Consider the following 18,458-nt stretch of genomic DNA (forward strand, 5'->3'; position numbering starts at 1 on the left):
TTCCAAACACTTATCCGAATGTTGTCCAACCAATCCAAAACAATTTAAATATCGAAAAAATGGAAATAAAATCAGTTATAATCAAATTAACTGGATTTTCTGAAAAAAATAAAATAAAAAAATTAGAAAACATGTGGCTAAAAACAAATAGGACGCAAGAAAATCAATTATCCGGTTGGGATTATTGGAGATCGATATTCAAATATATATAATGAATGGCTTTCAAACAAACGTAGTAAACTATTTATTTACTTTGTATGATATTATTAAATTAACATTATAAATTATTACACAATTCAAATTGAAGTTAATGCTACAAGAATTTTAGCACATCATTTGTCTTTTATAAGCATGAATAAAATACTATCTGTAGGTCGATTCTGACGTACAATCTCGAATCCGATAAACAAATCGGTTCAAGTGTTAGAATTGGACTCAGGTCTAGAATAATTTGACTTCCGAGCTTACTTGAGAGAATGATATACTAACACACAATTCTTAGTGCCATTTTTATGATCATTTGTCAATTAAAAAAAAAAAAAAAAAAAGATGCGTGGATACATAAAAACAACGATGATCAATACAACTACTGTTATCTCCAACACCAGAAAAATTGCACGACACAAAATTCATTGATTCCTTTGACGACTGATAGCATTGCGTTTCTGGAATAAGGCAAGGACGTAGATAATATATGCTCATTTCTCATTACAAAGCGTTTATTAAATCTGTTGAAGCCATACCCAGTTACTTTCTGATAGAGAGAAAGTCAAAGCTGCGAAGAGGGTCGTCTCGAGAACCTTTGGTGATAGCAGCACGAGAGAAAGGTGACGGCTTGGGCTCAATGCCTGGTTGAATTCTGTGTGCGGTGGATATACGACCAGTGCTTGAGACCAATCTGCTAGAACGCCCATCAGTAACCTCACCAGAGGAGCTTGGCCGGCTACTCGAAACGGCTGCTCTCTTTGAAGAACTGCCATTTCGAGATGTACGGCCTCTTTCTGAATCAAGTTGCTGCATACAAGGAAACCACAGAATCTTAACATTACAAAGATCATGATGAAAACCACAATGATTATAATTTTAAATACTAATCAGAAACAGAGCATAAATAAAGCATGTATCAATGTAACTAAGCTGCAGTAGCTTTATCAAAGAATGTGTTAACATGAAGATGTCGTTCGAGAGCTTATTTTTTCCTCCAATGATAACATCTAGTCTCCTACCCCTCCCTCCTCATGCTGGACCCGACACAATCAAACCCAAAATATCAGGTCAGATTGTAATCATGCAGAATTAAAGCCAGGGGTCAATTTATGGCGTTGGTGCTAGAGGGCGAGAGAGCTTTCAGACTTCAATTGAAACAAAGAAAGCCAAATAAATTCAAATTTGAGCGACCTAATTTAATTGCCAAGGGGAAGTTAAAAAAATGAATATACCACATCCTTGGATGAAGGTACATCTTCTGATGATGTCCGGTGTCTTGAATAGTCACCAGGCCGAGCATGACCTGAAGCATTCCTTCTAGAGAAAGCTTCAACTGCGCCTGAAAATTTATCTCGGATATCTCGCCCCACTGGACAGAAAGATCCATTACAAGAACAATTATTGATCTGATGCACCCAATAAAATTTTTTCAAGGGAAACTTGATGCATTATTTAATATAACCAGAACACATCCACGGTCATACTTCATTTCTATATTAAATTCAGTAAATCCAAAGGTGGTTGTATTTTCTATATTTACATATCACTGTTTCAATATGTACAATCCAAATAAAATCTCTTCTTCCACACCTAGAAATTTCATAATTTTCAGCATCGTGTTCTTAAATTTGAAAATGCGAAGACAACAAAACACAAACCAAAGGCCCTTAATATTTTCTTATGCAAGGCAGATCATTAGAAGAGGGACGGATAATCTCTTTTCGTGATTTTCTTTATTTTTCTTTGCAGTTCATAACTATGCCTTTATGGTTAATTTGATATTCATCACATAAATCATAGACGAATGAGTACACACCATACATTTGCATGGGGTTCAGCTAATCAATTATCAATTAACAAACTTCTTGGAGTATATATCGGCATGGTATTCAGCTAATAAATTATCAACTAACAAATGCACACTCCAAGAAGTTTACCACTCCGGGTGCTATTTAGAGGTGAGAGAGGCTACCTGATGTTCTTCCAGCTCTTTCCCCAGAAGTTCCAGCCACTGCGTTGCCAGGGGCATTCTAAAAGCAAGTGCATAGATTAACAGACTTGTATCTCAAGAAGATCCAAAGAAAAAAAACTTCGGTCATCACTTACTCTTGCTTTGGAACTGGCACCTATCTGAGGATATTTTAATATAGTCCAATCAAACACGTAGTCAAATTGGTAACCTGAGGGATATTACAACATAGACATGATTAAATACAAGATATGCAAGAAGGTACTTGGCAAAAATACGACCAAAAGACCAGGACAGAGAAAATTGATAAGAATGTGGTTGAAGTGTCAATAGTCTTTACCTTCTCGGATAAACAAATCCCGAAAAAGCCTCTTCAAGTAAGAATAGTCTGGCTTGTCTTCAAATCTCAAAGATCGACAATAGTGAAAATAAGATATGAATTCTGATGGATATGATTTGCACAGAACCTGCAATTAGTCTAAATCATGTAACATTCTCTGTCTACCAGTATGACGTTAACCAAATCAATGATCAAATACACAGAAATAATATTTGATTGAAGAAAAACCTAGTCTTTCAAACCTGGTTAAGAAAACATTATATGCCCATGTGAAAAATGTAGCTAGAAACAGGGCACAAACCTCTATTGGTGTTAACATCTTCTTCTCACTGATCTTGTCATATTTCTGCTTTTTGTTACCAGCTTTAAGTCCTTGCCAGGGAAGGCTGGAATACAAAACATGTTAAATAAATTAAGAGAGACAATTATGAAAACAAATGTTAAGAAAGATCGAACAAGATACCAAAAAGATTAGCCGGTATAAAATGTGGGAGTCACAAATATACAACAAACCTTCCTCTCAGAAAATACATAAGGACATAACCAAGAGATTCCAAATCGTCCCTTCTGCTTTGTTCTGCCAGAAGCGACAAATCACAAAATGACTAAATGAAATTGAACGTAAAAACTTCCAGGTAAGAAACAACTTATGATGATATATACTTCACTCACCAACTCCAAGGTGTGTATTGACACTGGCATAGCGAGCAGTCCCTGTAAGATTCTTGTTTTCCCTTGAATGAAATGACAAGTGTACTCAATCAGTGCATAGAAAGCATAAACAGAACTGTAAAAAATTGTCAGAAATTTTTAAGAGTAAAAGCTCCATATCCTACATCATTTCCACCAACTCAGAAAATAAATAAGTTCCCACAAGAAACAAAAACAAAAGCCGTATTTAGTCTCTTCTCTTCGCCAGTTTTTCACGTAAGCCTCTATTTTAATAAACCACGAGTCCACAATTTGAGATATGTACGTGTTTACTATGTCTATTTGTCTTGCCATATAACTTTTGGAGCAGGAAACTATAGTGAAAATAGTAGATGCAATGGCATTTAGGAAGACCAAGAAGAGGTTCAAAATCGCTGTGATCATGAAAAGTAACTATTTGAATTCGAGAATTACGTTTGTTAGCTCAGTCAAAAAAAAGCAAAATTGCATATTGAACATCAATAGTCGTAGTTCAGTAAAACTTGCACTCAAAATATCCATCAGTCATGCTAAAACAGGTAGATCAACCACTCTGTCGGTCTGTCCAAGTCAGGCAAGCTTTTTAATCCAAACCCCATGTTTACAAAATCTTGTGCACTCCAGGAGCTCAGAAACTACATACGAACATGAAAATCCTCTCTCTTGTTTATTTTTTGTTTATGTAAATCAAATCAGGCAGCCAACAAAACCAAGATGGACACCAACACTTTTCTCATAACACTTACTTTATTTAACCATCTCCTCACTTTTCCTGTATGCCAACTCTATTTATAAGTCGCAGACCAAGTTAACCATTAGCTGAGCTTTTCTATTAACTTCACTAAGTAAAGACCAGAATGATCAACTAAATCCTGAATCAATGTCGAAGATCAATAAAAGAAACTAACTTATGCCAAATCAAAGACAAAGGGGAGTTACCTGTATGGTATGTGCTTATGAGTCTGTAGATCTCGATATTTTTTGGCAAGACCAAAATCGATAGCATATACCTGTAGTAAGTACTATTAGTGTATTGAAACGGATATCACCATCTTGCACATATAGCTTAACCAAAAGAAATATTTATGCATCCATTTCAAAATTTATATCCAAGACCAGTATACTTGGGAAACTCTACCCACAATTTGTAGATGATAGTCCTGAATCAATTACATAAATAGCAAAACAAATACGAAAAATCCTATTGGGAGTGTCGACAATCATCGTGAGAAGAAAATAAAACTAAATAATCACACATAATATTCACAACACAAACAACAGGATGAAACCTAAGAAGATAAAAGGCGTACCTGATTTGCTTTGCGTCCCAAGCCCATCAAAAAATTGTCAGGCTTTATATCACGGTGAAGAAATCCTCTTGAATGCATATATTCAACCCTATTGATCTGAAAATAGTGTGTATATTCTTATTGCACTACTTCATGATTAAATAAAACCATAACCCACAATAAAGACTGAAAATCCCGACAACTTACTAATTGATCTGCAAGCATTAAAACTGTTTTCAAGGACAACTTCCTATTGCAGTAATTGAATAGATCTTCCAAACTAGGTCCCAGAAGGTCTATCACCATGACATTATACTCGGCCTCAACTCCAAACCATTTCAGGTTAGGAATGCCCGCTGCATGAAAATATAACATGATATAATTAGATTCATTTACGGAATGCTTTATATGAGTTCTACTTCAGATTGGTGAGCCATGGTTATCATATAACCTATTTTCAAATTTTGAGTGCAGCTAAAACACATCAACTCAAACACAAATAATCATTGAACAAAGGATGGTTGACATCCCTATAATTAGGAATTCACAATAAGTAAAGAAAAACAAACCACTACACACCACCCTAACCATAAAAAAAATATAGGATCAAATACTAGGTTTGATCGCTATTTGCTTTACTTGTTTGATGTCTTGTTGATATACAGTAATTGTGTGCGTATGGGAAAGAGAGCGTGTGTGTGTCTATATGTGTGAGAGTGATGTTTGAGAGAGAGAGCAACTTACTTCCTCCTTGTAGAAGCATATAAATTTTTGACTCATAGTGTAGTTGAGGGTGTTTGGTCTTCACAGATTCCTAATAATCGAGGCAGAACCAAATAAGCTTTATTGACTGATCAACAACAAATATTATCATCTTCTGACTTACAACCAGCTTTCAACTTCGCGACACAAGTATTCACAGCCCAAGTAATCATACGGAAAGATATGGTATGAAGATATAAAATGTGGAAAACATAAACTTCCAGAGCAAGTTTTATATAATATAGAAACAAGCAAGACTTGCTTATTTTACTCAACAAACTGTGCTTATTCAACAGCAAAATAAAGATTGTGCCTTTGAAATAAAATCATCCTTTCTTGTTTTGATATTTCAACAAACTAGCAGAAAAAAATTATTACAGATGTCAAAAAGAACTATCATGAAGATAATCGAGACAAACAATAATACCAGCTTGATGGCAACTTCTTCACCATTTTGTATGTTCACACCTGCATCGATAAATCATATGGATTCTACACTCAGTATTAAAATCTAAATACATTGAAACGTCAACAGAACACAATCAAACAAAAAAATTACTAATCCAAACAAGTCTCCTGTGTAAATAAATAACAAACAAACAAATAAAATACCTAGGTAGAGCTCGCCAAATGAACCACTCCCGATTTTTCTCCCGAGCTTAAATTTACCACCCGCGACATGATCCATGGCAACCAATTCAACTCAATGACTCCAAAAATCCAACCTTGATCCGGAATTCCAAAAATAACCCGAATTACAAATGAAAGTTTGCCCGATAAATGCAGTCAACCCTCATAGGATAAAAGAAACCAAAAATTTCAGCTCCCAGCTGCAGATCCAAAATATCGAGAAAAAAAAACACCGATACAAGGAAACTTGCTATTTTACTGAATCACACACCCCTGAAAAGAACACAAACCCTAAATACAAACCCAATATACGAACCCGTCATCGATGGTCATAGGCGGATCCCGAACAAAACATAAATAAATAAAAATAAAATTTTCGCTCCTAGCTGCAGATCCAATATATCCACAAAAAGTATCAGACAAAAAAAGCCTCGGAAATATGAAACACCCTATATTGAACCCTAATTCGCGAAGTCTCCGATGATATCAACAACTAATAGATGCATTGATATGTGAGAAGTAGGCTGCTTTTCGCCCAATTTCGATATAAAAAATTGATGAATCAACAAATAATGATACAGAACAACACGGCGGTGAGGGGATTAGCGAAAATCGAGGGGTTCGCAACGAAGAAAAGACAGGGGGGAAGGTGAAATAGGGAGGAAAAAAGAAATCGGACAGAGAGAGTGGTTGCGGATTTTGGGAGGGGAAAGTGGATGCAATCATTTTTTTATTCCACACAGTTTAAAAAAAATGTACACTTAAATTTATTTATTTTAATTTAAGTAATCTTTTTTGTTTTCATTTACTTTTATTTATATTTTCAATTTTTAAAACGTTATTATTATTATTTTAATAATTATTAATCCCATACATATATATATATATGTTGATATATTAAGTTTCTTCTATGTTGATATATTAAGAAAATTATTTAAAAAATCAAATTTCACAAAAAAATGTATTTTATTTTGATTTAACCAGTATTTAATAAGTATAAAAAATGTAGGAAATTATTAATGCACTTGATGAATAGAGGTGGATTTGCTAAAAAAGAAAAGAAAATAATGTTAAATATAGATATTAGGCTATCGAGTAGGTCTCTTGTGAGATGATCTCACGAATCTTTTCTGTGAAACGAGTCAATCCTATCGATATTCACAATAAAAAGTAATATTATTATCATAAAAATTAATATTTTTTCATGGATGACCCAAATAAGATATCAATCTCAAAAAATACGACTTGTGAGACCGTCTTACACAAGTTTTTTTCTAGACTATATATGTCAGATAAATGGAAAAAAAAATATAATATCATCTGGAATGAATATGTTTTATGTTTTTATGATTTTTTTGGTGTAAAATAATAACTCAAAAGCCTCGTATCGTATGAACACATCGCGGTCATTTGTTAAAAAAAATTGATAACTAGGGATGGAGTCACTATAATAGGTTTTGAACACGAGACATCCTCTCATCTTTCGAGTCTTTCCAACTAGGTTGCGAAGAGATTATGACAGAGAACAAGATAGAGTATATGCAAAAGTGTTTTAGTAAATCAATTATAATCTTGGGATGTTTCTTTCTACCTAATAATAATAATAATAATAAAAAACTAGATTGTGTCCTAATTTTTTTTTTAAAAAAACCCAAATAATATGATTCTAAAACTTCTGGTTTACTTGTTCCTTCAGTTTTTTAAAAAAAAAAAAATCAACTCACTTCTGATTATTTTTCTTTTTAAAAATTCTGTTGATTACTAATAATAATAAAAAAATGTTTTTCTAAGATGATGGCCCCAACAATTTTCTGATTAAATTAAAAAGTGGCCGCAATAGACTTTGAATTCTCTTATACTTTACTAGCTGGCATTTTATTTTGTTAAAGATTGTCTTGAATTATAATAATTAGCTAATAAAAAATCAAATTTAAAGACCAAAGACTAAGACAACCACTGAGAGATAATAATCATATTATACTATGCAGTTTAAAAATATTTAAATCATATTGCTATTATTAACTATAATGTACAAATAAGTTCCTCCGAGTATGTACTGTTACTTGAACGAAATTAGATCTTGTGGAAGCATATTAAATATTTGACGATGCATTCCGTACCAAATTTTCATCTTCACAGTAGGTTGATAACAACTCATATTCAAATTCGACTGGTTGTTGAGTTAGAGTCACAAGTGAGCGTTTTTTAAATGGATTCTACCACTCCAGAATGGCTACGAACTCGATTTTTTTTTTTTAAAAGGCCACGTTCTCTATGAAAGTAGATTTATGGGGTTCGGTCTCTCCAAGAATTTCCTGGTTCGAATTTCAGCTGAAAGGTAGGAAACTGTCTAGATCAACGATAGTATATCATATGTTTTGAAGATCTAAAAAGAGAAGATGTTTGATGTTGGGGAGTCGGTTACATCCCATCAAATATGTGGGTTGCATGAACAATCGCAGCTCCTTGTTGAAAATATGGCAAATGGTTAGCCAATGGTCACTGACTCAGAAAGTTCTGAACAAATCGACGGTGACTTCATCTAACAAAAGAACTTGGATAATTCAAGTTTTGATTAGCCAATGGTCACTGGCTAAGACAGTTCTGTGAAAGGAAGACCAGACGCTTCCAACAAATGGTTCAAAAAACCAAAAAAAAAGCCACCTAGAGACCTTTTACATATCAAAGCAAACAAATTTAAGATATCGTACATGCACAATTCTTTTTTGAACCATAATGGCATTTCATTGTCCAAACAGACAACGAAATTATCTTGAAGGATGAAGGAGACCCCTGCAAATTTGGACTCTTCGTCGTTGACCATCAGAAATCTTGTGCATCCGCCAATGAAAATGATTAGTCCATTACTCGGATAAACTGTTGATCCACAATTTTTGATGACGCGGATTTGGACCTCTTAACTTTGTTCACCCTGAGAAAGATCTATAGCTCAAGGTTTCACTTTGATCGGTTTTAATTCATCCATCATGCCATAACTATTTCATTAAGTCTCATGTGGGACGGTCTCAAAGATCAATATCCGTGAGACGAGTTGACTCGATCCATACTGACAAAGAAAAATGATCTTTTTGACACAAATAGTAATATTTTTTAGAAACTAGATCGGATTGGAGATCCGTGAGAAGGTTTCATAGAAGTTTTAGTGTAAATATTTACTTCAATTATGTTTAAAATTAGCTTAAAAGGAAAAAATATATTAACATTTAATATATATAAAAAATTGATTACATAGGACGCATACTTGAATATGTGATCATTTATTCATTTTATACTATATCGTTAGATGAAGTGATTAACTTTGGTGTCACTATATATTTTTTTTATAAACCAAAATCATCACTCTTTAAAATACTAAAATATTCCTTCCTACTGAACAAAATTATCATAAAAAATAAATTTTGTAAATTTGTATTTAATAGATAACTAACATATCCTGCTAAAATATTTTATTTATCTTTATCTATACTTTTTGAATTTTCAAATAATTATATCACTATTAGTCCAAAAATTATTATTATACACAACAAAATTTTATAACAAATATTAAATAATATAACATATTTAATTTTTAATTTTAATATAATCTCTATTTTTTTTAACATAATTCACTCTGCGAAAAAAATGTATATGCATGCGTCGCATACTTAACATAAAAAATTAATGTATATGCACGCGACACATATTACTAGTTAGAGTAAGTCTTTTGTAAGACGATCTCACGAATCTTTATCTGTGAGACAGGTCAACCCTACCGATATTCACAATAAAAAGTAATATTTTTAGCATAAAAAGTAATAATTTTTTCATGGATGACCCAAATAAGATATCCGTCTTACAAAATACGATCCGTGAGACTGTCTTACACAAGTTTTTGCCTACTAGTTAGTAGTTATTAGTAAACATTGAGGTATTAGAGTTTTACAATTTGATATTGTGATATTTTATTTTTGGTATTATTTGATAATTGATATCAACTCAAATCATAAAAGTTATGCTTTTCAAAATCGGACAAATCGATATCAAATAGGTCTGGAATAGGGATGTAAACGAACCAAACCGTTCGTGAGCTATTCGAAGCTCGATTCGATAAAAGCTCGTTTGAGCTCGTTTAATGAAACTCGTTAAGATAAACAAATCAAACTCAAGCTTTACAGTATTCGGCTCGTTAGCTCGTGAACATGTTCGTTGGTAAGTTCATGAGTAATCTTTTTTTAGATGAAAAAATAATAGTTTTGATATTTGATTTATTGATTTTGTATATTATTTATGAAATATATAGAAAAATCTATTAAATTTATTTATTATAATAAATTTACAAATTTTAACAAGAATAATATATTTTTCTTTAAATATATAATTTACTTTTTAATTAATGTAATGAAAATTTAAATGTATAATTCATATTTATTAAGCTTGTTTAGGCTCGATAAAGGCTTGAATAAGCTCGTGAGCCATGCATATATTCGTTAAATAAGCTCGAGCTCGGCTTGATTATAAACGAACCAATCTCAAACATTCAAGAGTTCGGCTCGGTTCGACTCGATTACATCCCTAGTCTGGAATATTCGAGATTTATCAATATATCAAATTTAAATACGAATGTTTAATAACTTTTAACGTCTCTCTTTTTTTCTTCTAATTTTGCTGCTTGAACTTGGATTTGGTACCAAGGACCCGAAAGAAAAATCGGGTATGGGTTCAACAGTAGGAGACATATGGGGCAGGGGTGCACGTGGGATTTTGAATTGAGATTCCAATGGGGCTCCGAATCGTGGGACCCGTTACTCATCAAATCAGCGTCCTGTCGACTTGACCGAGTGATGCGAGATTCTCGTCATTTTGAATCTCTCCAGCTCCACCACTACCTCTTCCACTAGCTGGACCCGGTGTTCACTTGTAGGGGTAAACTAGACATTCTACTATCCTTTACATCAATTTTGTCAAATTTATAATTTTTTTTTTAATCTTTTCAATTTTAATTCTTTTTGTTACAATGTTTGTACAATATATATTCACACACGCGTCATCGATACGATAAAATGTTACATTATTTCAAATAAAAATGATTAACAGTAACAACGTGTGTGATACAGTCTCACGGATCGTATTTTGTGAAACAGATATCTTATTTGAGTAATCCATGAAATTATTATTTTTTATGCTTAGAGTATTATTTTTTATTGTGAATATCGGTAGGTTTGACTCGTCTCACATATAAATATTTGTGAGACCGTCTCACAAGAGACCTACTCTTGAACTTAAACCAAATAACTTGAAGAATCAGATCCCAAAATGTCAATTTATAAGATTATTTTTTGTAATTTTCCCTTAAAACTTATATGAATGTTAACACTATCCAAATGCATTGATAATGTAATTCTAAAATGATCAAATAAAAATATCATACAACAATAAACACATTACTAAATTTTACATTTAGAAATCACAAAAAAATTTCAGATACGACGTCACATCAATGGTTAAAATCATTAAATTTTCTATTAATAGTTTATCTATACTATAGAGGGTGGGCAGGGTTTTCCTATATATATATATATATATATGATTAGGTTTTCCAGTTTGCCCCTTTATGCACATGTGCTTGGGGTTCTGCACACTACTTTTCGTCTTCTTCGAGGTTCTACTGTTCTTTTCACCACACACGTTTTCCACTTTCACCTCCCTTAGTCTCAACTCTACTTAAAATTTTCACATCTGTAAAATAAAATTTTATAAATAATTTTTTTGAAGCAAACTTTATAATCGTTTTTTGAAAAAATCATAATATATACAATATAATTCAATGTAGGGATAATATAATAATCCAATTTCTATAAGTCATATATATCATGACATACATATATATATATATAAATATTTCTATAAGTCATATATCATGACATACATATATATATATAAATATAATTTGAGACAGATTAACGTGTGATATTCGACGCAAATATAAAATTTTATGTTATATTTGAAAGACGCGTGAGGTCATTAGTTGAAGTGCACCGAAAAGGGATACTCGTGATCGAGAACCCTATATATTTGAAAATTTTAGGAATAAATTAATTTAAGTACTGCAATGTTATCTATAAAAAAATAAATAAGTAAATTATATTAGAACACTTATATATAGAGATGTAAATTAATTAAACTGTTTGCAAGATATTCGAAACTCGATTGAGTTCGTTTAATGAGACTCGTTAAGATAAATGAATCAAGTTCAAGCGTTACAATATTCGACTCGTTAACACGTGAACATGTTCGTTGGTAAATTCACGAGTATCTCTTAGATGAAAAATAATAGTTTTGATATTTGATTTTATACATTACTTATGAAATATATAGAAAAATCTATTAAATTTATTTATTAGAATAAAATTACAAACTTTAATTAGAATATTATATATATCTCTAAATAAATAATTTATTTTTTAATAAATTTAATGAAGATTTAGATTTATAATTTATATTTATTAAGTTCGTTTAGATTCAATAAAAACTTGAATAGGATCGTGAATCATAAATATATTCATTAAATAAAGTTCACTCTGATCTAAATTATCAACTAGTCAAGTTCTCAAACATTTAAACGTTTGACTTCACTGCGATGAGTACATCCCTACTTGTACAGGCAGCAAGCTGGATAGAAGCACACACAGTAACTGAACAATGTTACTGATTTGAAACTGCTAATATTGCTCCTAACAGTACTGCCACCAGGTTGTGCATCAAATTCAATAAATCTCATCCCCAAAGACTAAAGCTTATTAAAATATATGCTGCCAAGAATTATTGATACCGGGGATTTGATCTGTGGGATAGATGTAGTGTGCATGTTAGTTGATTAACCTTCATCTGGCGGCGGCGGTTGCGGCGGTTGAGGCAGCTGGCGCTTCCGCTTCTTCTTCTCGTAGCTGATTCCTCTGGCCTTCGACTGCAAATCACGAACTTCACGGAGGTAAAGCCTTACAGCTCTTGCTCCAAACGGGTTATTCTCCGGCTTGCCACCGTTTTCCTCGTAGGCAGCGCGGAGACGGCCGATGAGGGCGTCAAGGCTGCCCCAAGCCTGGCGGAGCGGGCAAGGGCAGGGGGCGGGTGGGTTGGGGTGGCCGTAGAAGGGGCAGATCGGGGTGTGGACCTTTGTTTTCCCGAACTGGTCAAGATAGCGGAGGAATTCGAGCACATGGGCTCCGCTGCAACGGGAGAGAGAAAGCGGGGGGCGGTGGTTCTTCAGGTACTGCCCGAATGTGTTCCAGTCGCGGCGTTTCTGGTTCTCGTAGCGGCTGAGAGTGGAGGCGCCGCCGGATGAGGAAGTCCCCGCCGATGAAGAGGTGGTGGCGTAGGTGTTTCCGGTGTTAATGCTGTTACCGCTGTTCTTTGAGTCAGCGCTTTCCATCTCAGGAGATCTTGGCGAATCCATCGAAAAGGTTGAAAACAACTACCACTAACGTTTTCCAAGAAAATCAAACCAAATCAATCTCTCCTGAATTTTTGACAGATGAAACCGTGGATCGTGTATTTAGGATTATGGGTTTCGAATCTCGGACAATATTCTTGACCTGATACTGCTTCTTCTCATATCTGGGCAGCTCAATTATGTAACCATCTTCATGTTTTCTAGGGTTTCAGATTTGCAGATGTGCGACGAAGGAAGACAGGAAAGAAAGATGTTGACACTATGCATCATGAATTTATATACTCGATCACGGCTAACAATAAAAATTGATTTGTAGTTTTTTTTTCCTGTCAAATCAAATTCCAAAGCATCAAATTCAACAACAGGAGCCAGAAACGAAAAGGGTAAGCTCAAAAGTGGAATTTATTGATTGAAATATGATGAAATCGCCATTTTAGCGAGGAACGAACATAGACAAAACAAGGGTTTGAGATGTTGAACAGGGTAGGTAACCATGAGAGAACAGACGGAAGAATTGACGGATCAACAATCAGTGGAGGTGCAAAAATGAAAAATCCCTTTTGAGAAATTGAATTGAATTATTAGGGAATCAAATTGAAAAGTCTGGTGTAATTCATGGGTTTGTCTCTCCAATTATAGTGGCAAGAGCAAGTTCTGGTTTTCTTAAAGGAAGCTTTAAAGGAGAGACAGACTGAAGCGAAACAAGTTAAATGATCTAGGGCTTCTTTGGTAGTGGAGAGAGAGAGAGAGGCATAAAGTAGCTAGGTTAATTCGTTACTCAAATTTTTAACCATTTTCGATATCACATCAACGCATTAACACTCGTGAAAAATAATTAAATTTAAAAAAAATACAAATTATTGAATTAAAAACTGAATTTGATTGACAATATGTAAAAAAAATGGAAAACAAAAAATTTAATTTTCCTCTTTATTTAAATTAAATTTCATAACGATTGAATCAAATCGAGATACTCATAAATTCACGTATACTAGTGATTGATGGACGTATTGCATGCCTTTAGAATATATATATTTTTATATATAGTAAAGTAAGTTTATTTTATTTTTAAAAAATATAATATATATATACTTTACTTTATTTTAAAAAAAATATAATATATATATATATATTTTTATATATTGTTATTTTATGGATGATGGGTTGGGTATATTTATAGTTTAATAAGAATATTTATGGAAAAATATAAAGGAAAAATTAGAGAAAGTCTTGTAATTGGCCTGTTTCGACATTTGTTTCTGGAATTGGTCAAAGTTTGATTTTAGTTAAATAAAGTTATATTTTTTTGGTGCTAACACGATGTAGAATATTTTTTATGTGATACAACATAATAATGATATTATGTCAAATATTGATCATATGTGCAACACAACATCTAACGCTCCGACAAAAAATGACTAAATAACAAACAAAAATCAATTTATTGGAGTAAGACCAAACATTAATAATATATAAATTACAAGATTATGTTTGGTAGCCATGATAAGGGAATGATTATTAAATAATTATCCTTTATCATTCGTTTGGTTCATTTTTTATTTAGCATGCAGGCCCTTGATTATAATTGAAAGCCCGCATTATTCATGTTATTTGTGTGATTAAATATCCCTCCTCAAATGTGTGATAATGTATAATTTTTGAATAGTGATCATGGTAAGATTGTATATTTACCATAATACCCTTGAATTGTCTTTTTCAATATAATATGAAAATTAAAATTAGTGAAAATTTAATAATTACTATAATATTTAAATTTTTATTATATTTTTTTATAAATTAATTTCATATATTTTTATTATTTTCAATCATTTTAAAGAAAATAAATTGTAATGCAAATCTATCTTAAATTAAATTTTTATAGATTTTTAATCTTGTTAATTAATTTTTTTATGAAAATAATATTTATTAAATTCTAATTTATTTTGTTTATTGATTTAAATTAATTTTAATAAATTTAAATTATAAATATAAATATTTATAATTATTTTTTAAAAAAACAATAATATTGTAATTATTATTAAACTTTATTTAACATTAACAATCAAAATATTATTGCTATTTTAAATATTAAAGTAAATGCATATTTACAAATTTATTTCTAATAAATATATTTAAATTAATTTTAATAAATGTAAATTATAATTATAAATATTTAATTATCTATCCAATTATTTTAAGAATATATATTTAATTAGCACTTGGGGCATTTTGGCCATTACAATAAAATTTACAAAATTAATCCATCATTTTAAAATAATACCAAACACCATGTTATTTATCCAATCATACTATTAATCAATATCTCTCATTTTTTAATCATTATAATTATTAATAATTTACTTATCCCATCACACATACCAAACGGAACCCAAATTTATTTTCATTAATCAGTCTGTCTTAGATTTTTATCTTGTAATTTACTAGTCAAACTCCGGTCTTCGTCCACAAACTTTGATCTTTTCTTTTTTGTTATGATTGACCGGAATTACTTAGTGATACATGAAGATACTTCCGTGGTCTAAAAATGAAAGAAAAATATCCTACGTGGATCTCAAGTTTTGTGAAAATTGCAAAACTGGTAACATAAATTGGCCTATTTTTTTTTTTTGGCAAAAACTTGTGTGAGACGGTCTCACGGGTCGTATTTTGTGAGATGAGTCTCTTATTTGGGTCATTCATGAAAAAAATATTATTTTTATGCTAAAAGTATTACTTTTTATTGTGAATATCGGTAGAGTTGACATGTCTCACAGATAAAGATTTGTGAGACCGTCTCACAAGAGACCTATTCTCTTTCTTTTCGTCCTGCAACAGTTACTTCAAAGTTAGTCGCAAAAAATCCAAGTTATACGATGAAAATTGGAATTTCACCGAGATGAAAAGACAAAAAAAAAAAAAAAAACAACTGACGAGACTAATTTTGTAACTTCTCATAGTTTATATTAAACCATATTTAAAACAAATTAATACAAGATCAGTAAAACATCTAAAAAATTCCTCAAAAATATCTAAAAATTTCACTTTGTTGGGAAATTACCCCGAAGCGATGCCGATCACGATGATAATAGTACCCAAAAATGCGGAATAAAATAATCAAGAAGAACACAAAGATTTACGTGGTTCACCCAAAATAGGCTACGTCCACAGGGCACTGCAACTTTTATAACCGGAAGAAATATTACAACAAGTGTATACACCAATACACTTAATATCTCACACTCCCAAACCCGAGTATACCGAGAAAATAATTTCTCTAACTCACACAAGAGAATTCCCGCACTCAAAAAAAAATACACTCTTTTTTCTATGCACTCTCTTTTTATCAAAGCTGAAAAGCTTTTTATTTTGGGATACAATAACTGAAGAAATTGAGCTCTATTTATAACCAGAATTCTTAAGCCAAAACAGAAAGAAATCCGATGTGGGATTCTGATTTCGGAATATTTAATTCAGCGTGGGTCCCACCTCATTAAAAACTCACCTAACAATTCTCCCACTTAAAGACTTGATTTCAATCATGTCTTCACACCATCATTGCAGCAGCTCATATATCTCCATTTATACTTGCAGTCTGACTGAAGTTGAACACAACTTCAGTTTGTCAATGGTTACTATCTTTGTGAGCATATCGGCTGGGTTCTTACTTCCAGGAATCTTCTCCAGCATCAAGATTCCATCTTCCAACACTGATCTGATGAAATGGTACCTAACCTGTATATGCTTTGTCCTAGCATGATAAACAGGATTTTTTGCTAAATGAACAGCACTCTGACTGTCACAGTGTAACGTGCTATCTTCAAGCTTCTGACCCAATTCTTCCAGAAAGGATCTCAACCATATCATCTCCTTGCTAGCTTCTGTAACTGCTACGTATTCAGCTTCAGTAGTAGAAAGCGCAACTATCTTTTGCAACTTAGATACCCAGCTTACAACTGTACCACCTAATGTGAACACATATCCAGTAGTACTTTTCCTGCCATCCAGGTCACCACCCATATCGGCATCGACAAAACCCTGTAAGCCCAATTTTGACCTCCTGAAGCATAAAGAACAACTAGCAGTACCTTTCAAATACCTGAGAATCCACTTAACTGCTTCCCAGTGTTGCTTTCCTGGATTACTCATAAACCTGCTCACAACTCCCACTGCATGTGCTATGTCTGGTCTTGTACACACCATTGCATACAAGAGGCTTCCGACAGCAGAAGCATAAGGAACCTTATTCATATAAGTCCTTCTCCTGCTCCGTCTATGGTGATTGTGCTTTGGTTAGTTTGAAATGACTAGCCAAATGAGTACTAACAGATTTAGCTTCATTCATATTAAATCTGCTAACCACCTTTTTCATGTACTCTTCTTGTGATAACTTCAAGAATCCATTCACCCGGTCTCTTAAGATCCTCATTCCAAGGATTTGCTTTGCAACACCCAAATCCTTCATGGCAAATTCCTTTGATAAATCTTTTTTCAGTTTATCAATTTCTTCCAGACAAGCTCCAGCTATCAGCATATCATCTACATATAGCAGTAGTATGATATAAGAACCGTCAAACTTTTTCACATAACAGCAATGATCAGCTTGACACCTTAGGAAACCATTATTACTCATAAATCCGTCAAACTTCTTGTACCACTGTCTTGGAGCTTGTTTGAGACCGTACAAGCTCTTCTGAAGTTTGCACACCATTCTCTTTTTTCCCCGTACTTCAAAGTCCTGTGGCTGCTTCATATAAATTTCTTCATCTAGGTCACCGTGAAGAAACGCAGTCTTTACATCCAACTGCTCCAAATGTAAGTCTTCCTTCGCCACTAGTCCAAGTACTGTCCTGATAGTGGTTAATTTAACCACCGGAGAGAAAATCTCGGTGTAATCAATTTCTTCCCATTGTTGGAAGCCTTTACAACAAGTCTTGCCTTGTACCGCTTGCTACCATCATGCTCTTCTTTTAACCTGTACACCCACTTGTTATGTAACGCCTTTTTGCCTTGCGGAAGTTCCGTCAACTCCCACGTCTGATTGGATGACAGTGAATCCATCTCATCTTCCATGGCCAACTCCCACTTGGTTGAATCATCATTTTTCATTGCCTCTTCATAGGTCTC

General features: G+C 32.9%; 2 protein-coding genes across 2 annotated transcripts; both read right to left on the minus strand.

Annotated features, from left to right (window-relative positions):
* Nucleotides 1-558: 558 nt before the first annotated feature.
* Nucleotides 559-6,612, minus strand: LOC142543660 (casein kinase 1-like protein 10). Its single transcript, XM_075651041.1, has 14 exons — nucleotides 5,870-6,612; nucleotides 5,685-5,725; nucleotides 5,240-5,309; nucleotides 4,703-4,851; nucleotides 4,517-4,612; nucleotides 4,146-4,216; nucleotides 3,189-3,250; nucleotides 3,030-3,093; nucleotides 2,818-2,902; nucleotides 2,517-2,643; nucleotides 2,314-2,387; nucleotides 2,180-2,237; nucleotides 1,440-1,576; nucleotides 559-1,014 (listed from the first exon to the last, which is right to left on the minus strand). Exons 1-14 carry the CDS (start codon nucleotides 5,943-5,945, stop codon nucleotides 748-750), a joined length of 1,377 nt encoding a protein of 458 aa, XP_075507156.1. The 5' UTR covers nucleotides 5,946-6,612; the 3' UTR covers nucleotides 559-747.
* A 5,883-nt stretch (nucleotides 6,613-12,495) lies between these two features.
* LOC142543661 (protein LIGHT-DEPENDENT SHORT HYPOCOTYLS 3-like) lies at nucleotides 12,496-14,106 on the minus strand. Its single transcript, XM_075651042.1, has one exon. It carries the CDS (start codon nucleotides 13,335-13,337, stop codon nucleotides 12,762-12,764), a length of 576 nt encoding a protein of 191 aa, XP_075507157.1. The 5' UTR covers nucleotides 13,338-14,106; the 3' UTR covers nucleotides 12,496-12,761.
* Between the last annotated feature and the right edge of the window lie 4,352 nt (nucleotides 14,107-18,458).

The sequence above is a fragment of the Primulina tabacum genome, chromosome 4 (genome assembly GCF_025594145.1).
Source record: "Primulina tabacum isolate GXHZ01 chromosome 4, ASM2559414v2, whole genome shotgun sequence".
Lineage (NCBI taxonomy): Eukaryota > Viridiplantae > Streptophyta > Magnoliopsida > Lamiales > Gesneriaceae > Primulina > Primulina tabacum.

Excerpts from the sequence above, each read along its gene's own strand:
- LOC142543660 (XM_075651041.1), bottom strand. The coding sequence starts at position 5,945 with ATGGATCATGTCGCGGGTGGTAAATTTAAGCTCGGGAGAAAAATCGGG. Across the intron at positions 4,852-5,239 it reads TATGCTTCTACAAGGAGGAA|CGGGCATTCCTAACCTGAAA; the intron begins GTAAGTTGCTCT and ends ATTTTCATGCAG. Across the intron at positions 1,577-2,179 it reads AAGAGCTGGAAGAACATCAG|TGGGGCGAGATATCCGAGAT; the intron begins GTAGCCTCTCTC and ends CTTTCTGTCCAG.
- LOC142543661 (XM_075651042.1), bottom strand. The coding sequence starts at position 13,337 with ATGGATTCGCCAAGATCTCCTGAGATGGAAAGCGCTGACTCAAAGAAC.